The 22,780-nt window shown below is 44.0% G+C and overlaps 1 protein-coding gene across 1 annotated transcript; it reads left to right on the forward strand.

Moving 5' to 3' along the window:
* The first annotated feature begins 729 nt into the window (after positions 1–729).
* On the forward strand, positions 730–10,995 carry HUS1 (HUS1 checkpoint clamp component). Its single transcript, XM_044453676.1, has 8 exons — positions 730–843; positions 1,728–1,855; positions 3,325–3,501; positions 5,601–5,708; positions 7,930–8,004; positions 8,396–8,495; positions 9,668–9,799; positions 10,661–10,995. The coding sequence occupies exons 1-8, from the start codon at positions 792–794 to the stop codon at positions 10,741–10,743; spliced, it is 855 nt and encodes a 284-aa protein (XP_044309611.1). The 5' UTR covers positions 730–791; the 3' UTR covers positions 10,744–10,995.
* The last annotated feature ends 11,785 nt before the right edge of the window (positions 10,996–22,780 follow it).

A 22,780-nucleotide genomic window follows, 5' to 3' on the forward strand; every position in this document is an offset into this window, starting at 1 on the left:
GACTTTAGAGGAATATATCTTTACACAGATTTTTGCTCTTCCTAGCCCTGTCGTTTATGCTGGAGTGATAGTAACAAAGGTGAAAACTCACTCAATATTGCTGATCGGCTTTGCCATGCCCAAACCTGTGAAAGGGATTTCTGAGTGCTAAGAACACTTAAGGTGGGAGAGATGAGTCAAATCCTCACCACACTAGCCTTCAATCCTGATCAAGAAGGGTTGCAGAATCTCCCCTTCGACAGCGGCTATTTTACCGCGGATCGTCTAAGCCACCTGCCCGTTCCTCGTTGAAAAAATAACTCTGCCAAATCCACAGCAAGCAAAATACAGAATCGCTCATAGCTGTAATCTACGAACACTCGTACAGCTGTAAGTCTCATTGCATTGCACGAGAGAGAGAGAAGGGCGGAGAGAAGCCGGGAATTGAGTCTAGGCTGCTCCCGTAGAGGTAGGTAGTTCTCAGCAAAAATCTGAGAAAGTTGTACGATTTCCGGCGATTTGCGGTATGGAGGTCGCTCATGAGGGCGTTCGATTGTCTCGGTTCGGCTTCTTTGTAGATCCCCGGGCAACCGATGCAAGCAAACAGGATACTCCAGAAATTGAGGGAGTGGAGGAAGTAATCAAAAGCCGTGGTGGAAGAGTGGCTGGCCTCTATCTCTGACCCGCACATGGCGGCCATTAAATGGAAACCGGAAGTGATATCGGCTTGGGTGCGTTAACTTTACAGTGCTCGAGGCGAAGCGGGGAGGAAGCATGGCGCTGGCAGGTTTGTTGTCGGTGTAGTTTCTGCCATGCGATTCAGAGCGAAGATTGTGGACATCGGATGTCTCAATCATTTTACTCGTGAGTCGACCATATGATAGTCTTCCCTGGGCTGAAAGAAGGGACAGAGAGGCGGAAAGAGTTGCCAAAGCTTCTCCCTGTCTGATTTTTTAATAGTTGCCTGACTTTGAAAGCCTTTAAAGAGGGGAAGCTTTTCTTAATGAAATTTTGTCTGACGAGTAGCTGCTTAGAAGTATCGGAGGCATGTGCCCCATAATGAGGTGGTAGAGTGGGCTGTACCATTTCAGAGGAGTGTGTGGGGATCGAGCTTTTGAATGGTCCTTTATGTTCAAAAAGCAAGGCCAAATGCTGCAAGTGGAAAACACAGGTACTGACCTAGAACCATTCTTTTTAATCTACTTTTGCACTTTTGTTCTTATCTTCTTCTTAACGGAAGAGGAGCGTTCAAATCTGACACTACCACAGCGGCAGGTTGAAGTGGTATTGTCTGGCACCCCGCCTCTAGTGTCTTCATGTGTAGGCTTGGACTGATGGTTACGGGACAAAGCTCCTGCCCCTTCGGAAAGGCAAGCGAGAGAGAGGACTCCCACCCCCTCCACTCCAGGCTGAGCCACGAGTATCTGAAGTATTTGTAAAAGAAATTGCAAAACCTGCTAACCCTAAACAAAATTACCAGGATGTTTTATAAATTTTGCCAAAAATGTTCTAGTAAGAGAGGAGCCCTGGTAGTGTTTCAGCAACGTGGTTGATTTTGAGGGAAGCGCCATCCTGCTTGCCCATTAGGCCATTTCACAGTAATCCCACTTTTCCCTCTCTACATATAGACTCCTTTCACAGTGGAGTTTTGCATTGGTTTTTGAGTTGCAGCGCTCTGTGTAAAGGCATCCTTGCCTCTTCCTTTCTGAGGAATTAGGAGGTTGCATTCTAAAATACTATCTTTGTAGGTGTGATAAATACAATTGCCAAACTAGCCAAGACCTGTACCCTTCGCCTCACAGTGGACAAGCTTTACTTTATCCTCAGTGACAAAGTGGCCAATGGAGGTGTTAGCATGTGGTGCGAGCTCAGCCAGGTAAGAACCAGAGAGCTGAAACTGTCAGTGGTAAATTCTGAAACAGCTTGATTTAAGATAAAGACTTGTTAATAAGTTGCTATTATACTATCCATATTGTAGACAAGGTGGGTTGAAAGGATAGCACAGGGCCTGAAATGGGGAGTGCAGAGCCTCAGGTTCGGATGTGACCCTCGAGGCTTCGCTGGCTGCACCCCATTTGCCCCCAGCCATTGATTGGTCTTTTCCCCACTCTTGTGCAGTGGGGAAAAGCTTGAAATGTCTTGCAAAGTTATTGTCAGTAAGAATTTTAAGCTAAGAATTTTAAGAATGAAAGTATAATTCATTTGTGCATCAAATTTCTATACTCCAATGCCATTTTCCAAGGCACAAGCAATGGACAGGTTTCCAAGGTTTGCAGTGGGGCTGAGGTTGACAGTGAGCTTTTGGTTGCAGTCAGACTTCAACCTGAACTATTGAGTCGAACAATGGTACTCACAGCCCCTTGGTTGTGTGTACTCGATCCTGCAGTTTTCTAAAGCTCTGAGGTAGGAATCTTTCCATCCCTGCAACATGACATCTTGTCACTCAGGGATGCGGAATATGTGGCCATGCAGATGCTGTTGTACTGCAGCTGTCATCAGGCCTAGCTAGCACTAGCAATGCTGCAAGATGATGGGCAATGCATTCTAGTGACATCTGCAGGGTCACATGTTCCCTGTCCTCAGTATAAGTATCCATGCAGGGGCTGATGTATGTATGGCACCAAACATGTGCAAAGCATATGCTCAGGCAATGAGTTCCATCTCTGTTGCTCCCATTCTTGACTGCTCGGCCAAGCACAAAATGTGAATAGGCCTTGAAAGTTTTGAACAGCTATTAGACCTACGGTTGGGTTAGACCTGCTACTGCCATCTTTCAGGCCACATGGTATTCTTCATCGAGCAGAGGGGTTCAGCGAAACATAATGAAGATGTTCCTCTTGCACCTTTGCTGGGATGAGCAACACAAGCTAGTTTACATAATCTGCTACCTCCTCTCTATTGTAGTTTCACAATAAACCTGTGAGATAAGTGAGGCTGAGGGTCAATGAGTGGGCAAGTAGGGGCTAGAATCTGGATCCTCCCAGTCCAACACTGTACCCACTACACTATGCTGTCTGCAAATGCATTTTGTTGTGGCTTTTTTCTTTGGAGCATCTGCATATGATGAAGAATTGTGTGTAATATGGTAGGGAGATTCAGTATACTTTTTGCACCGTAAGATAGTGGGTACAAGTTCAAGTTTGGATGAGTCTGAAGGAAGATAAAACTGGGTTGTTTTCTCTGTATATTAATATTAGAAGCTCTAGCTTATTTTCATTTGCAGCTCTTCCTTTTCAGGGCAAAGAAGGAACTCAAGCTACCAAAACTGAGTTTTGAATTAAATCCAAAATTGGTGGCATTAAATCCTGTCATCCTCACCATTTTTCAAACACTTGGTTATTTTAGGGGAACTTCTTTGATGAGTTCCAGATGGAAGGAGTCACTGCAGAAAGCAATGAAATCTATTTGGAGCTGATCTCTGAAAACTTCTCCAGAGCTTTAAAAACAGCACAGAATGCCAAAGCTGTGAAAATCAAGTTGACAAATAAACTGTGCCCCTGCCTCACTGTAGCTGTGGAACTGGTGAGTGGAAACATCTCCTAGGCAGAGTGAGAAATCTCTCTCCCTCTTCAGAATGTAAGAACAGCCATACTGGATCAGACCAGGGTTCCAGCTAGTCCAACATTTTGTTCACACAGTGGTCAACCAGCTACCCATGACAAACCCATAAGCAAGGCATGGTTCAAACCACACACTCCCACCAATTTTCTCCAGCCATATGCCACTTCTGATACTGGAGGTAACATACAGCCATCAGGACTAGTAGCTATTGATGGCCTTACCCTCCATGAATTTGTCTGTCCCTGTTTAAAGCCATCCAGATTGGTGGCTATCACTTCCTTTGATACAAATGAACACAGTCAAAGCAGTGTGTGAAAAAGTGTGTCCTTTCATCTCTCCTAACTCTCCCACCAATCAGCTTCTTAGGATGACCCCTAGGTTCCAGTATTACGGAAGACGGAAAGTATCTCCCATCTCACTTTCTCCCTACTATGTGTAATTATGTACACCTCTATCAGGTATCCCCTTACTCATCTTTTTTCTAAGCTAAGGATCCAGCTGTTGTAACCTGTTCTTATAGGGGAGTTGCTCCAGCCCAGTGTTGGCCTTGACGTTATCAGTGATAGTCTCATCACTCCTTTTTTGCATGTCTTATTGTTTGCTTGCATCTCCTCCTTGTGCAAGCTTGTGCTCCCTTTTGTTTTCTTCCTTTTGGCAAGACTAACATTTTCTAAAGGACGTCTCCTTTTCTCTCATAATTTCTTTGACATTGTTCATTAAGCATGCTGGACTTAGTGCTACCTTTCATTTTCCATCTCAGAAACACCCTTAGCACTCTGGACTAGAGGACGATCACATCTTCCTAGTTTTAAATTTACTTTGGAAACCATTGTTGTTGCTCTTGGTGCTTCTGTAGAAGAGCTTGCCCTATTTTGGTTTTCTATGTCCCATTTGGTGTGCAGAGGAACACCTCTTCCACCACACCCTTCCCACTGTTTATCTTCAGCAATGACTATATTCCACTGGTCATGTCCATTCCACCGTGCTTCTGTAGCAGCAGTATATCTAGGTTCTACTTTAAACCAGGTGCTCCAAACTCTCCTGTTTTGTGCCCCTCTCCAGCCAGCTTATATAACAACTCCCTTGAAACATAGGCCTCTTTGAGTGGATATCACGTTTTACCATAGGCTTATGGCCCATTTCCTCCTAGCAACTTGAATTTGGCTTCCAGCTCCTAACAACTATTTATTTGCATATTTATAGTATTTATACCTGTCCTTTCTTCCTTTCAAGGAACACAAGGCAATGCGTTTTGTTTGTTTGTTTGATTTATAGCCTGCCTTTTTTCTTACAACAAACTCAAAGTGGATTACATAATGTTTTTTCTCCTTTTCTCAATCCTATCCCCACAACAACAACCTTGTGAGGGTGGTTGGGCTTAGAGTCTGTGACTGGCCCAAAGTCACTCTGTTCACTCAATGGCTGAGTGGGGAGTAGAACCCAGGTCCCTGGTTATAGGGAGTCCAGAAGTTGGTAAGTTCATTATCTTTTTCTGAACTCCGTTTATGTTCTCTCCATATGAAATTTCACTAAGACATTTAGTAGTTACACATTTTCTACACATGTCATTGTACTCAATCAGTTGGATAAAAGGTGTTCAAAAACAAGATGGTGCAACTTGTGAGGAAATAAAATGACACTCAGTAGGAGAGATTGGGCCTTTCTAACTCTCAAACTATAATCCTATACAGTCTGCTCAGAAACAGGTTTTGTTGAGTTTAGTGGGAACTACATCCAGCTATGGGTAATAGTTATTTCCTTATTATCACATTTACATCCCAATCTTTCCCCCCTTGCAAGAAATGCAGAATAGCTTAGATGACCCTCCTCTCCATTTTATCCTTACAGCAGTGATATGAGGTAGGTGAGGCCGAGAGTCAGTGAATGGCCCAAAGTCACTCCAGTGATCTTCCTGAGTGAATGGGGACTTGAATCCAGATCTCGCAAGTTCCAGTTCAGGCTTCTAACCACTGTACTGGACTAGCTTTCCCCTGGGTATAGAATTGTAACCGCCATCTTGCATTTTGGTTACAACGTTCAATTTTATTTCTTCTCTCCAGCCATCCTTGTCAAGCAGTAGCCGCATTGTAACTCATGACATTCCTGTGGGCGTTATCCCAAGAAAGCTGTGGAATGACTTCAGAGAGCCCAGTGTGCCAGATTTTGATGTAAGTGGCTTTTACTTTCCTCTGGATTTAATTTCCCCTTTTGAGCACTCTTCCATAGACTTTCAGACATGATTGTGTATCACAGGGGTGTAGAACTTCAGTCCTGGGACCAAATGCAGCATGCTGAGAGACCATTCTGGCTCTCAGAAATGCTGCATATTGTCTTTCCCCTTGGGCAGGGATTCCGCACCCATGGACCAGTACACAGCTGGCTCTTCCCTGGTAGCCACCCATCACAACAGCACCACAGCCAAGAGCCTTCAATGGCAATCTTAGCAATTGTGCAGGATCACATGGGAGAAGGTGCTCCTTCGGGTAAACATAAAAGTGTCCTGGGAGCACAAGCCAGGGGCAGCTTGAGTTGGCATGGAAGCTGCTCATGCAAGTTTCACTTGCAGCAAATGTTTTCTCTTTACTTTATTGTTACTGTAAGAATGGTGACTGTTTGTGCAAAATCTTTTTTCTTTTTTTGCATTCAGTGAATGTGTTTTATCATTTGAGATTGTTTGGAGGGGAAGATGCATTTCTTCATTCGCAGCATCCTTGTGGTTGACTTCACTTGCACTCCTCTGCACAGTTGCTCATTCTTTCTACTTGCAGGCCTGACGAGCGCACTGCTCTCGCTTGCACTGTTGCCTGTGCCCATGGACACACAGCACATTGACGCTTGCCTGCCTGTATTGCTACTGCCCTCTCTCTCCTAGCCACCCCTTCAGGCTCCCTTTTGACAAATCTAAATGATCTGCACTTTAGTGCAGTATCTCATTTTTCATTGTTTAACTGTAGCCTTGCCCTAACCATTACCCAAAGCTGACATTGACTTTGGAAATAAATATTGATATACAATAATTAATTTTAATACAATACATGCTTACTGATTTATTTATTGGATTCATTTATTGAATTTATATCCTAACCTTTTTCTGTTAATGAACTCAAGGCAACTTCCATCTTGCTCTCAGTCTTATTCTCACAACAACCACCTGGTGAAGTAGGTTGGGCTGAAAGTCTGTGACTGGGCCAAAGTCACCCAGCTGCTTCCATAGCTGAGTGGAAAATAGAACTCAGAGTCCCAGGCCCACACTGTTAACCACTGCACCACACTGGCTCCCAAATTACTGTATACATTTCTAAAGTATACAATTACTCATTGAATTTCTGTCCAGTGTCACTGAATTTTCCTATGATATTTTAAAGGAGAAAGTTCTGAACAGTTTCAAATATATTGCAGCTCCTTTGATTATCATTCTGACCTATTTTAATTCTTTTTTATAAATTAACAATGAAACTGGTTTCATCTTTTGATTTTTCTTTCCATATATCCCAGCACTAAAACAAAAGGGTCTGTATTACCCATATTACTGTCACTAGAAAAAAGGTGATCACTCCTATTCAAAAATTAAATTTTTAAACATGTAGATCTGACTGCATTGGTCTCACATGATCAACAGCACATAAGAAACAAACTGCCCAGGATAGTAAATAGGTCTCTTTAAGGCCACAGTATGGTGTGTTTATGTCAAACTCCCCCACCCCTTTTAGCTGCTGTTTGTATTTGGAAAGAAAAATCAAAAAATTGAGAGAGAGAGAGATTTAGCATCATGTGTTTTTGACCCTAACTTTGCTTCATTTTCCATGGGGTAAGGTGTCACAATAAGACTTTATTTATTTCAAATATTTTCATACTGTTCATCAGGCAATTGGCTCTCTGAAATAATTTACAATAAAATAAATCTACCAAAACCCATAATCCCAACCAAGAAATTTACACATAAGCCAAACACAGCATTTAAAATATAAACTGAACAATAAACTCAGCAGAACCCCATGCGTTATCCATAACAGGTATCCACAACAAATCAAGCAAAGGGAAACCAGCTATCAAAGATACCATATAAAACACAATATATAGTATAAAATTTAGTTATTAAAATATTGAGAAAATAAAAAAGGGTTTGCCTGGAGCCAAAAAGAATAAAGAGTTGCCACCAGCCGCACCTCTTTGAGAAGCTGCTTTTGTAGCAAGCAGTGTTTCTGTTGAGTCAGACTAGTGATTTATCTAGCTTCAACACTGAATGGCAGCAGCTGACCAGGGTTTCAGGCAGGGTTTCTTTCCAAACCAGCCTAGAGATGCTGGGATTGAACATGGGCCCTTCATCATCCTGTGTGGGTGCTCATGCTCCTCTGTTCTTTTTTCAGAGCACCTGATCTTATTTTGTAGGTCAGCATTTATCTACCTGTGCTGAAGACCATGAAGAGTGTCGTGGAGAGGATGAAAAACCTCAGCAATTCTATCGTAAGTTGTTCCATTCTTAATATAAGGCTGGGGAGAGAACTGGGACCTGAGTTTCAGTGTGAACACTGTAGATCCCCAGGTAAGCAAGACAGGCCACTGGTTATGCAACTGGCAAGTGTGTGCATGCTTTTTAAAAGAGCTGCTAGCAGGTATGAGGTCCAATCTGGATTGGAGATTTGGTGAGAGGTCAGGGGTTTCAGCCCTTTGCTACCCACTGGGGCTCGAGTTGGATCGGACTATCCCCACCTGCAGTTTATTTCTGTAGCTGCATCCAGAGGTATGTTTTCAGGATCAGAAATGCAACTGACATTTCTGCCAGTCCTACAAAACTGAGTTGGTGGAATATATTCAATAATTGTGAAAAACAGTGATTGATTTGCTTTTATTGTAGGTAATAGAAGCAAATCTCAATGGAGAAATGAACTTGAAAATAGAAACTGATCTTGTGTGTGTTACAACTCACTTTAAAGATCTTGGGAATCCTCCCTGGAGTAAGTATTTTTCTTTTTCCTGTTAGATAAGAGGCTTTAACAAATGCAATTATTATAATATTAAATTAAATAGTACAGTACAGCATGAAAGTTACAGTCCTATGCCACTTACCTGTGAGTATACCCAGTAAGACTTAGTTCTAAGTAACCATGCTTAGGATAGCAATAAGCACACCGTTAGAACAATGGCATAAGGAATCGCATAATGTTGTCAGTTTAAAAGCAAACTAGGCTGGGTTGCTCTTTAGTAGTTTCTCTTTTTTTGCTCCTCTTGGCTTCAAAGTGTAAGGTAGGTAAAGGTTCCCTCATGACATTTAAGTCCAGTCGTATTCAACTCTAGGGGGCAGTGCTCATCTCCATTTCTTAGCCAAGGGAGCTAGCATTTGTCTGCAGTTTCCGTGGTCACGTGGCCAGCATGACTAAATGCCGAGGCGATGGAATGCTGTAGCCTTTCCACCAAGTGGTACCTATTTTATCTGTTCGCATTTGCATGCTCTTGAACTACTTGGTTGGCAGGAGCTGGGGCAAAGCAGTGGGCACTCACGGATTCAAACTGCTGACCTTTCAATCAACAAGCCCAGTGACTCGGCAGTTTAAACCACAGTGCCACCCACACCCCAAGTGTAAGGAAGGAAATGCAAATCCACAGATCAAGTAACTGAATACCATAGTCACTTTGAATAAAACAATGCGGAATTAAATAGCTGTAGTTTGCAGCTCCAAGAGTTCTAGGCTCCCTTCCAGAACTGCCATGACTGCAACTGTATGTCAAAATCAGTACTCCTAGCCTGCCTTCTGAAAATTTCAGCAGACTTGTTTACATTACTGGCTTTCAGTCATGATTCCCATCTGTAAAATGAGAGCACAAGCTTGTTGTGACAAAGAAGACTAGTACAGTCTACGTATTTGCTGCCTGATCACATTCATGCTTGTTTGGGAATAAGGCAGGCCACAGTTGCGCTCCTGTCCTGCTTATGGGTTCCTGTGGGCATCTGGTTGGCTATAGTGGGAACAGAATGCTGGGCCAGATGGACTCCCTGGCATGATCCGGCAAAGCTCTTCTTCTGGACTGGGCACCTATTACAAATTTCAAAATGTTGCAGCAATTCTTTGCAAGAAATCTTAGCATGGTGGCTGTACTTAACTGAAAATGTCCTCTTTGTGCATTTTAGTGTCCAAGGATGGCTCTCAGAACTCCACTCAAGAAAGGGACCCTGAAAGCATGGCTGAGGCCTGCATCGACATTAAGAAACTCCTCCAGTTTCTCGCTGGGCAGCAAGTGAATCCTACAAAAGCCCTGTGTAGTAAGTGTTCCTTTGGGCTTGGCCTTCCGGCAACTTCAGTCTTTATGTCCGATTTTAGACTGCCAAATAACCAAGAGAACCATCAATAGAGTAGCATAAGGCAAGCTTGCCTTGCACCACACTTGAAGCTATTTGCTACACAGCTCCTTGGGCCAGTTTCATCATCTTTACCTGCAATAACAAAATGGGTGTCTTGTCCAAAGCTGTCACAGTATTTCCAACCAAGTGTATGAGAAGTGCATTCCTGCCTGATTCTGGGATACTGCTTTTGGATATATTTTTTTTAGGTGCTCCGCTCCTCTGCTGACCAAGAACAGGGAGTTGGACTTACTGAGGAGTGTTCTGCTCAGTGGGGAATATGGATCCTTCTGGGTTTTATTGCACGTGTGGGTTCTCTATTGTTGGAGGGGGCTCCCTTCATGTTCTGGCAGATTGCATTTCTGCAGTAACCCTACATGAATCAGGAATACCTAATTAGCTGGTCAGGAGTTCCTTTGGAATTTCCCTTGCTACCTGTCTACATCAGGGTTAGGGAATGTCTGGCCCTCCAGTTGTTGGTGGACTGCCACTCCCGGCCACATCTGGAAAGTGACACAGTCCCCATCACCTGTCGTCTTGTTCTACACTGTGAGTGGTTTGGAAATTTTATTTTGGCTGAGTAATGCTGCGAATTGTAAGAATACCTACGCATGAATAGGATTGACCTAATGTTCTCCTGGTTTGGCACCTCCTGCTAAGCAAGAGCAAAGTTAACCCTTTCCTGCTTGCTGTGGGCCTTGCTGCCAGACCACTTTACAGTAAATCCAACTTTCTGTTATGTGCCCTGTGCCACCCTCTCAAATATGGGCTTTTGTTTTGCAGATATGGTAAGCAAGCGGATCGTTCACTTCGTCTTGCTCCATGATGATGTTTCCCTTCAGTATTTCATTCCAGCCCTTGTATGAATCGAATCGTCACCTCCACCCCGCTCAGTTATTCTCCCTGCCAACATGTTTTCTCAAGATAATGAAACAGATACGAAAATGAAGGAGAAGGATTTGGTTACAATTTTATTAATCCACTTTATAACCCATTTTTGAATACAGAAATGTATATATTTATTACCACCTTATTTTATGGTGAATAGAATTTAAGTTAAAATCTTTATGTTTTTGGACTATATATTTTATTAAAGAAATAATCTCTTGGCTTTTTAATCATTCTCTTCTTACATCTGGAAAAATAACTGCACTTCATTTCTTACTAGTTTGGTGACTCTTCAAACTGATACCAGAAAGCAGAACAACCAGCATTAATTGCACATAAGTCTTGCAGTGACAGCTTAGAGCAGAGTCATGTGACAAACAGGGACAGAACAAATGGTTGTCATGAACAGCCCCATGATGATCACTGAGTTGCTACCTTTCTCATGCTTGCCTCAGGAAGCCTGAGAGTGGTAAATCTGCTCCCGGGAGCTCTGTGCAGCAGGTTATCCCATGATTTTAGAGATGAAGGCTGTAGGTCTTACCCAGAAGACTAAAGTTTAAAGATAGGAATATAGAATATCAGGTCTAGGGGCCAAACCTGAACCTCTGGAATTTTCCCTATGGTCCTAGCTCTGTCTCCCAGCTCCAATCATCCAGTGAGTTGTTGGCTGTTGTGTCTTTTTTCCCTCCATTCTAGAGGGTGGAAACACCTCTCCTAAGGCTTATTTACCAGCAGTAAGAGCTGGTGTTTTGGCCACACCCCATTTTGCTCCAATCACCATGAGAATGCTGCCCCCCCAAGAACTTTTCCAAAATGGAATGCAGCAATCAGGCAAATTGAAGTTTTGCATCCCCATTCAAAGGAAAGGACAGTCCATTCCCAGTCCTTGGTCAGCAGAATGACAAGCTGAGCTCTTACCTATAAACACTTCTCTGCACTCCCTTTTGTATATGTGTCTGAGGGCAGGCCTGTGGCACTCTACAAGTAATTGAAAGGTGGTCACAAAGAGGAAGGGCAGGGTCTCTTCCCAATCACCCCAGAGTGCCGGATATGGAATAATGAGCTCAAGCCAGATTCCAATTACATATCAGGAAACCTTTCCTGACTGTGAGAGCAGTACAACCATGGAATCAATTGCCTAGGGAGGTTGTGGGCTCTCCCACACTAGAAGCAACTGGACAACCACCTGAGAGGGATGGATTAACCTGCACTGAGTAGGAGGTTGGACCCTCTGGCCCCTTCCAACTCTATGTTTCTATTAATTTTGTTTATCTACTGTTGGTTAATATAGGTGCAATAACAAAGTTCATCTTATCAGTAAGGCTGAGAGGCAGACTTGGTCAAAGTCACTGAATGGCTTTCATACCCAATGAAGGATTTGAACTTGAGTTTCCTGCATCCAGCTGCAACACTCCAGTTCCTAAATTGCAGGAATCACAACCATGTATAGACATTCAGGTTAACTGCAAAAAAGCCCAGAATAGTTTAATTGCTATTTGAGAGAAAGTAAACTGTAGCTCCAACATCATTTAGAAGTGTGAACTGTTGTCCCATTCACCCAAATTATCAAATTATTGGATACTTGATGGATTTGAAAGGATCATGACTGAGGTGGTAACAGGACCTGAAAAGTGGATTTTCAATTTGTTTAGACCAGGAGGTACACCATAAGCAAATCTAAAGGTTTATCTTTTTAACCTAATTTTGAGCAACTGCTTCATGTATTCATCAAGAGATCTCTGGCCTGGGTGTTAGATGGTTGCTTACTTGGTGGGCTTATCCTAAAAGACACCTTATAAATCTTTCCCACTTTCTGTGGGAGGAAGTTATAGGCAACACACATTAGGAATCTCTTGGAGGAGAAATGTTTGGCAAAATTTGTCTCCCAACAGCTATCAGGGAAATTAAAAGTCTCCCATAACGACTGCATCATGCCTCCTTGAAACACTGGCAACTTGCTTTTCAAAAGTATCATCCTCTCCTTGACTGGGTGGTCAGCAATAGACTCCAACAACTGTGTTCCTATTTTTATATCAGCTTTTATCTCAACCTTCAGCTTTAACTATTGGGTCGTGTAGAAATGTAATAAATATATTTGCCACCCTCCAATTTGTGTTTTGGACTACAACTCGCAGCACTCCTAACCATTAGCCATGCTTTCTGCAGCCGATGGGAGATGAAGTCCAGGTTGGAGACTATCATTCACATAATGTATAACTACATCCTTTACAATCAACCTGCTATGCAAAGAAATTGTCAGAAGCCCCTGAATGTGAATCCAAAACCACTTGAATCTAGCTCTACATAAAAATTATTCAAAAGGTTTAAGGATTGCCACGCTGGATTAGATCATCAGTCCGTCTAGTCTGCTATTGTTGGGAATGAGAAGGATGGCTGTTTTGGGTGCTCATTCTCATGGACTGCTGACTGGATTTCAGAAGAACTAGAATTGGAATACTGAGCACAGCAGATCAAAGGGGAGTTGGAGAGGATGGGCCTTGCAGAGACACCGAGATGAGGGAGGTGGACATGCTTATCTCAAGGCCAGACTCCCCAGCATGACAAGCAGCGCCAGGGAATAATCCAGATTTCTGCCACTGGGAGGGGGCTCTGAGAACGTGTGTTTCTTGGGTGCATGCCCGGCAGCCCCGGCTCTTGACCCCATCAGCAGAGGCAGGCCACCCAACTGGAGAATCAGTGCACAGAGAGGAGGCATGCTCCCTTCCAGAAAGCACCTGCCAAAGGGATGGGGCCTGGGCATGTTCACAAGGAAAGTATCTGGAGGTGAATACCAGATTGGGTTCAGTAAATTGGGGTGATTTGTGTTTTTGGGTCAATAAAAAGTGCTTTGCAAGGAAAATAATCTGTGGCTTTCAAATGCTCAAAGGAGGAACCCTGATCTTGTCTCCAACATCCACCCAGGTGCCTTCAGGAACTTGCATGAAATCTTGTTTCATAGCCAGACTATTCCACCTCTACATGTGGAGAATCCATCCTGATTGCCTACATATGTGCTTAGCCAAATTCCTTTCCAGTGGGTGTTTTAAAACTATAATCAATCTTAAGAATATTCCACAGAAGTGGATGCTTTCAAAACCAATGAACTGAATATAGATCCAATAGGTGGTGCTAGAGGAAAGAAAACATATTTCATTATTAAGGCTTCAGCAAAAGAAGCAATGAGGACTTGAATAGTTTTCTCTTTATTTTTGGCCTTTTGTGCTGTTTCATAAAAAACTGGTTTAATAAGATTTGATATGATGGGAGGGGGACACATGTGGATTGAACACATGTTCTGTATGCAGATCCTAGGCTCAATCCTCAGCCTCTCCTAGCAGAGCTGGAAATATCCCTGCAGTGGAGAAATGCTACCAGTTGCATCCACAGTCCCACGCTAGAGAAACCAGAGGTTTGACTTCATATAAGGCACCTATACTTTCTAAGTACAGTTACTGAAGTGTCAGACCAATCAAGCTGTTTTCACTGTTGACTCATTCATAGATGCCATTGGTAGACTGGGAGCCACTTCCCTTGGTAAGATTTTGAACTGTTGGAGTATGTGCATGAATATGGTCTGGAACCACATTGAAAAGGGGTAGCAGGGAAAAGAACACGGTTCTTTTCTGATACGGGAAGTCAACACCAGGTAGCCTGGTACGCACTGGTGAACACTGGTGAAAATGTTCACGCTGAGTAGCCAGGCCGAAATAAGCAGTTTTACAAGACCTCTCTCTCTCTCTCTCTCTCTCTCTCTGATATGATAAGTGGGGATGTTGTGCTGCGCCCGTCTTTCCTGCAGGAGCGCGCCCATGATCACGCATATCTTCCCTGCACGAATGCAACTGCGATCGTGGCCATCTCCCCACTCGGGGGGTGGGGTGGGGTGGAGAGATGGCCATGATCATGCTGTTTGTGGGGGGAGAGATGGCCGAGATTGCGCTCGTCTTTCCTGCAGGAGCACGCCTGTGCCAGGATTTCTTTGAGAAGCACCACCCCAACATAATTGTAACAAACAGAATGTTGAATCTGATGAACCATAACGTGGTCTCTCATTTCTGGAGGATTATGCAGCCCAGGAAAAAACAAGTGACTATAGACAGATTTTTCACCAAAATTGACCCTGCAGCTAAGAGACAAAGAAGAGAGGAAACCCCTGAAAGAGATCTCCCCAGTGTCCTTATGGAGGGGGACTCTCCCTCAAAACAATAACCTCCCCCCGCCCCACCTAGGTTAGTGTTCTCCACTGCACTGTATTTCCCCCAGAGCCAACGTTTTACAACGCTATAGACAGGCAAGGCAATATGGCCGGGTGTGTGCATGTGAACTTTACCAACTGCTCTTGTACCTGCCATACTTGTCCTTACATAGTTTTAGAGGAGTACAATAACAATCACTGTTTTCAGGTATTTTCCCCCTTTATGTTTGTTGTAACAGTGTATTTGAATATATTAGTAAATATTGCTTTCTATTTCTGGTTGGAAATATCCACAGCACAAGCTTCATTCCACTTCCATTGAGTTCTCTGGACGCCCTCCCCCCCTTTTTTTTCTGGTCATCAGCTGAATTAACACACTATGCAAGCTCAAGATCTTTTGTTTCTGATTCATATGTAATAGCATGGGGTTTTTGCTGTCCCTCTTAACACATGTTTTTAAAAATGTCTTATTTGAAAATAGAGGGAGACAACAGAGCCATTTCACTTATTTTCTCATATTTCATGTTTTACCAAATTTAAACAAATCTTTCCCTTGTATTCCTGTTTAAGCAGATGTTTACAACTGTTCTTTATAAAACAATGCAATGTTTGTACAAATTTTGTTTTCATTATCCTTGAGTTATATATATCCTATCCTTATAGACCCCCTTTTGTCTGCCTGACCTACATTTAATGGGAACAAAATTGGTTTCATTTCAAATTATCTGTATCTATATATACGGATCCACAAAGAGGTGTGTGTAGCAGAGAGATCAGTCCTAAGGGAAAATGAATTCAATGAAAGAGGCAGCAAGATTGTCACAGGTTTTGTTTGTTTGTGAATCATCCACTGTCACTGGTGTTGCAAGTGCAATTCACAGTCAGAAACCCACAGCAAGTGAAAACATAACCATGAGGTTGTAATGACAATTCTGTGCCACAGTGCAATTTGTACATTTTTCTCCTGAGGAAAAGTACTTTCAGGCTCAGAAGAACCAAGGTGTTAGCAGCTGTTCCTTTCTCACTTTGCATTTTTGTAGACGTTCACCCTAAATCTCTTGACAAGGATGCCATTCTTGTCAGGTTGGCTCATGTTGCAAGCTGAAGAACACTCAGTATTTCTCATGCCCCTTGGAATTTTATAGACACCAAAGGCTGTTGTTGAACCGACTGAGCATTCATGGAATATGAGAGGCTGTCTTATGCACTGGTAACTAGAAAAAGAAGAAGGAGGGAGTAGGAATGAATGGTCCATTCTCACAATGAAGCAAGTTTCCCCAAGGAAATGCTCTGGGCTTGGCGCTTTCAAACATGGTCATAAATGACCTTGACCAATGTGACAGGCGAGAAGTGAGGTTTGCTGGAAATGCTCAATTATTTAGGATGGTAAAAACTAAAAGGGATTGTGAAGAGCTCCAAAGATCACTCTAATGCATGAACAAGCAATAAATTAGCATGCATGGTTCTATCTAAATAAATTTCAACTAAGGTAAAATGCAGGTCTTAATTTCACATATTCATTGGCAGGGTGTCTGAGCTGGTGGTGACTGATCAGGAAAAAAATCTTGGGATGTGGTGGATAGTTCAGTGTGAGTAACCCAGAGGACAGCAGCTGTGAAAAATGCAAATCCCATGCTGGAGATCATTAGGGCAGAGGTTAAAAATAAATTACCTTTATTTTAATGCTTTTAGATAAATCTCTGCAGTCTAACCTGGGTCCAAGCTCTCCCACTGCTTGAGGTGGAAGAGAACTTGCCTTCTGCTTGCCTTGTCACATGGAGAGCAATGCGGACAGAAGAAGCAGCTGAGAACTTAGCTGGGTCTCGACCCAGCAAGGAGAACAGAGCATGGGTGACTACTGCCTTCCTGTGGCAAATGCCGCAGAGTAGGTGCTGGAGGTGGCAGGGTGGCACTTGCTCCTGGGGAGGGCCAGACAGGAGGAGAGCCTGCCATTGCCCTGCTGCCCGATGCAGCTGCCTCTCCCTGCTTTATGGAAGGGCCGGCCCTGATGGCACAACCACACTTGGAATAGCGTGTAGAGTTGCAGTGCTGCACACAAGGAGAGAGAGGAACCCTTTCCTCCCCGACTATGGGATGGTCCTCAGCCACAGGCTTTTCCTAGTGCTAATCAAATGTGTGAGAGAGGTTTTTGTTAGGATCGGGGATGAGAAGGAACGTGGTGGATCTTCTCTCCCTTTGTGCTGCAGCCTGAATGGAAACTGAGCTGTGCCTAGTATTAAAATTTTTAAATCCCCAAATGATTGCAAACCATGCTATTAAAGTGGCATGCAGTTAGGTGCTACCCTCTGTCTGTCTGTCTGTCTGTCTGTCTGTCTGTCTGTCTGTCTATCTATCTTTTTACATTTAAAAGCCGCCAAACAGATCAAATGTATAGGTGTACAACAATAATATATGACCAATTAAAACTTTCATTAAACATAACCTATTAATAATGCTAACATACTAATATAGGCCAGATCAATTTCAAGAAACATGTCCAGATGTCCAGACGAGACAGACAACCAAATACAAAACTACATTAAAATTGTAAGCTATAAAAGCCCATTATTAAAATCTGTTATTAAAATTATTAAAACGGGTGGAGAAGAGATATGTTTTTGCTGGTGTCAAAATGAGAGCAGTGTTGGTGCCAGGTGAACTTCTCTGAGGAGTCTGTTCCATAGGTGGGGAGCCACCGAAAAGGCCCTTCTTATTAAAGGCCAATGAAATTGGCACAAACAGACGTTTAGTAAATGGGCTAAGCAGATGCCTACCTGCAACAATAGTTTAACAAACTGAAGCTCAAACCAGGCAAGACTGAGATGTTGTTGGTGCGTGGTTCCTATGGCCAGATGGAGGACGCCACCCCTGTTCTGGAGCAGACGGTAGTCCTCTTGAAGGAACAGTTCATAGTCTAGGGTTGCTACTTCATCCATCTTTATGACTTGAGGCTCAGGTAGCCTCAGTGGCATGCGATGCCTTCTGCCAGCTTTGGCTGGTGGCCCTGCTATGCCACTATCTGTTAATCTGTATACTTGAGTACTTCCATGTGCGTTACATGGCGCTGCCCTTGAAGACAGTTCAGAAGCTGCAGCTTGTGCAAAATGTGGCAGCCAGACTAATAACTGAAACCAGACAGTTCAAACATATAATTCCCTTTCTGCCCACTTGCATTGGCTGTCAAATGTTTCACAGCCCAGTTTAAGGCGCTAGAAGGCTTGGAATTGTTGTCCAGAGAGCGGCTGCTATTGGGCTGAATAGAAATGAAATTAATAAAAACAAAACCCAAATCTTGATTTGGAAGAAAAAATGTAAATGACAGTATGAACAAGCTCTAGATCAGCCTTCCCCAGCATGGTGCCCTCCAGATGGTTTGAGCTGCAATTCTCAGCATCCCCTGGGCAGCTGTGCTGTTGGGAGGATGCTGAGAGTTCTAGTTCAACATATCTGAAGGGCACCAGGCTGGGGAACTCTATGCTATATTATGAGAAATGCTGCTTGGGAAAGCATATGGAATTGCAGAAAAGGCAGCATAAGACTGCTGCTCTTACTGTATAAGTTCCTATTTGCAAAGATAAGATAGAAACATACAAACATAGACATAGAAATGGAGCAAGTCAGAAGGGGTCTCCCGGGCCATCTAGTCTGACCCCCGGCTTCAGCTGGCTCCGCTCACGACATGCCCACCATGTGCATGTTTAGCCTGTCCTTGAACACCCCTCACCGATGGGGCCTCAATGACCTCCCGAGGAAGCCCATTCCACACCCTTGGGGTCCTGACTGTCAGGAAGTGCTTCCTGGCATCTAAATGGAACCTGGGTTCCCACAGCTTTGCTCCGTTGGAGCACGTCCTGCCTTCCTCTGCAGGGGAGAACAGGTCTCTACCCACCTCCATGTGACACCCCCCCCCCACATACCTGTATGTCACCAACAGATCCCCTCTGACTCTCCTCCAGGCTGAAGAGACCCAGTTCCCTCAGTCTCGCCTCATACAGCATCTCCTGCAAACCAGCCACCAACCTTATGGCCCTACACTGCACTGACTCTAACCTGGCTATATCCTTTCTGTAATGAGGGGCCCAAAACTGAACACAGTACTCCAGTTGTGGGTGCACCAGAGTCATATAGAGTGGTAGTAATACCTCTCTCGATCTAGAAGCCACACTTCTGGCTATGCAACCAAGGGTGGCGTTCGCCCTCTTGACCACTGCATCACACTGCTGACTCATGTTCAGCCTGCAGTCAACCAGCATCCCGAGGTCCCTTTCACAAGTGCTGTTCTCCAGCCACTTGTCCCATAACCTGTACTTATGACACCTATTCCTATGCCCCAAGTGCAAGACCTTGCACTGTTCCAAATTGAACGCCATCCTGTTGTCTCCTGCCCACTTCCATAGTCTGTCTAGGTCCTTTTGGATCTGGAGTACCTGCTCCTCAGTTGTGGCCACTGCTCCAGTTTTAGTGTTGTCTGCGAATTTGATCAGCAGACTGTTCACCCCTTCTTCCACGTCATTGATTAAAAGATTAAACAGGATTGGCTGCAGGACAGAGTCCCGGGGGACCCCATTTGTCACTGGCCACCATCCTGATGATTCCCCACTAATGGTTACCCTCTGCTTTCGGTCAGTCAGCCACGCCCTAATCCATTGGACAGTGCATTGGTCTATCCCAAAACTCCTCAGTTTCTCCACCAGGATGTCATGGGGCACTTTGTCAAAGGCCTTGCTGAAATCCAGGTAAACCACATCCACTGCATCACCTCCATCTAGCCACCTTGAAACCTTGTCGTAGAATGCCACAAGGGTTGTCTGGCAGGACCCGTTATTGCGGAAGCAGTGTTGTGTGGCCACCAGCCTCCCTTCCCTATCTAGCCTCACTAGATCTCCCGCTATTATGAGCCTTTCCATTGTTTTTCCTACAATGGACATAAGGCTAACTGGTCTGTAATTCCCCATGTCCCTTCTATTACCCTTTTTTGAAAATTGGGACCACTGACACCACCCTCCAGTCCTCTGGAACATCACCTGTTCTCCACGAGTCCTCAAAAATGGCCAGCAGACATGAGAGAACCCCTGCCAACTCTCAAAGTACTCTCGGGTGTAACCTGTCAGGGCCTGTTCCCTTTGTAATGTCCAATGCCCTGAGGAGCCTCTTGACTTCTAGGGGGGTGACTCTAATCTGTGCCGCTAAATCCCTGGCCTCACCTAATCTCCCATGCGGATCTCCCCCGTCCAGTTTTGGGGAGAACACAGGCAAAATAGTCATTTAGCATCTGTGCCTGTTCCCTCGCATTAGTCACTGGATCCCCTTCCTCCTTATTTAATGGTCCCACTACTTGTCTCCCCTTCATCTTGGTATTTATATGCTGAAAGAAGCCCTTTTTGTTGCTCTTGATATTCTTGGCAAGTCTCAGCTCGTAATCAGTCTTAGCCTTGCGAAGAATCCTTCTGCAACGGGCCTCCTCTTCCCGGTATACCCTTTTGTCTATTTGCCCCTGTACCCACTTCCTATGGATGTTCCTCTTCCCTCTTATCCCTCTAACCACCTCCTTTTGCATCCATGACGGTGCTCTCTTCACCTCCCGGCCTTACTAACTAGAGGTATCGTCAAGGGTTGCACCTCCAAAACCTCCCTTTTGAGTGCCATCCACCCCTCCTCAACTCGCTTACCTTCCAGTAACCTATCCTAGGAGACTTTCCCCAGTCTGGCCTTCATTTGGCCAAAGTTGGCCTTCTTGAGGTCCCAACTTCTAGTGCTCGACCTGCTGCACGTCCCCAATCCCCAGATCTCAAAGCAAAGGATGGATTGATCACTCACATCCAGAGCTCCCCTAATTTGTACTTCATCTATCAGCTCCTCCCTGTTGGTCAAGACCAAGTCAAGGATGTTTCCCCCCCTTGTCGCCTCTCAGACCCTCTGTGTGAAAAACTCTCCCTCTATAGCTTCTAGGAAGTGACGTGACCTGGGTGGTGTTCTTTCAACTGCATTTGTACAGGTGTGTATCAAAAAAGCACTCAAGCAGCTGCTTGGTTTTCAAAGGACATTTCAGTGGAATTTAACACTTTGTTCCCAGCTCCACAAAGGAGATAGGTGAGGGTCTGCTGAGGTATGAGTTACTCCTAAGAATGTATTGAGGCATTCAAAGAGCAGCATTGTGTCAAGTTACAGACTAGTGACAAAATGAACAACAATATCCCCAAAGAGTGTAAATGTTACAGATTACAACAAGATCAGGCTGATGGAAGGGGAAATGGTACATGGAGTAATGGAGGACCAACCCATGTGGTATTTTACACCTGTGTCTAGCATTGTCTTACATCTGTGTCTGTGTCTTTCATTTTTAGAGTAGGAGCAGGGTCTCCCACAGCGAGATCCTCAACATCAACTAGAGCACAACTAATTGACCACCTGTGACCTTGTGAATTTAGAGGATTAGGGTATTCTGTGCATGGTAGGAAGAGTGTGAACACATAGGTCACTTCTACACTTCCTCCTTGGGATATTTCTTAGGATGTTCTTAGGATATTTCGCATGTGGGTGGTGCCTGTCTCCCACGTAGCCCCTTCAGTTCTTTCTGTGCTGACTATAAAGCCCAGAGTTTTTGGAGTCCCAGCTCTAATCAGAAGCAAGTTTCCAAGGTTAGAGCTGGAATTCCAAAACTCCAGTGGCTGCTTAGGAACTAGCTAATAACTGTGCACTGCCCAATTCCTCAGCACTTAACCGCGGTCAAAAATTCTCCTCCCTTTCCTGTGATTAGCTTTAGGCAGTTTCCTACCTGCTTCAGCCTCTGGTTTGAAGCTGACAACAACAGGCATAACCATCAGTGCAGGCAGAACGCTGACCCATGGCTAGCCCTGAAGAGAGGAAGGGGGATGTCTGGTGCAAGGAGGGCAGTGGAACCTGCTCCAGTGTTCTGCACAGCTCTCATGGGAAAATGTGCTTGCATAAACACAGGTATATGGTTTCCTTATAGTGCAAGCTAGAGAGCTAATGCTGGGCAGTAGCAAAACACATGAGTTACACCTTGGAAAGTATACATCACACCTTAATCATGAGTGTGGACTTAAGCAAATAATCACTTCTCACTGCCTCCTAGAATATAAAGATGATACTGACATGTTTTACCAGGTTCTTTTAGTGATTACTAAAGTGATACATGTGCAATAGTTCAGAAATACGAAAATGCAAAAAGTTTTTCTAGGTCCTTTTTTGGAGCAGAAATGCTCTATATAATATAAGCAGGTTTTTGGCATCATATTGTATGTATATATCTAATTTGTCTTTTTGTTGGCACTCTGGTCTTTATATATTCAGACTTGATCTTTCTTCTCATATAATTGTAGTTCCATCTCTCTACTTCTGGATCTTGGATTGTACCACTCAGGTGTACTGCAGGTTTTGTTGCTTCTGCTAAGGTTTATGTACTGATAGGAAAAGCTTTAACTTAAAGCATGCTGCTACTTTTTATATTTTTGTTCTCGTCTCTTTGCCTTTAGCCTCATCCCCCACTGGAATGCAGCCACCAGGTAACTTCTCCAAAACAGAATTTGGCCCGCAAGCCGAAAGGGGTTCAACACCTCTGCCACAGAGCAAAGTAAGCATGACTTTGGTGCTTGAGTTTGTTCATGTGCCTCAACAGAACTTCTAGGAGCCACAATGCACAGCCTCAGATAATTATGTAGACAAGACTAACTCAGAATCTAGGCCAGCAGTCTCCAAGGAGAGTAGATGTAAAGCAGAATGAACAGACATCCCTCTTGTGTCCTGCATGTAGTAGGAGCTGCAAGATATTCAAACATCGTCAAAGTACTAGAGCCTTA

Source organism: Varanus komodoensis, unplaced genomic scaffold (genome assembly GCF_004798865.1).
Source record: "Varanus komodoensis strain SLA01 unplaced genomic scaffold, ASM479886v1 scaffold10, whole genome shotgun sequence".
Taxonomy (NCBI): domain Eukaryota; kingdom Metazoa; phylum Chordata; class Lepidosauria; order Squamata; family Varanidae; genus Varanus; species Varanus komodoensis.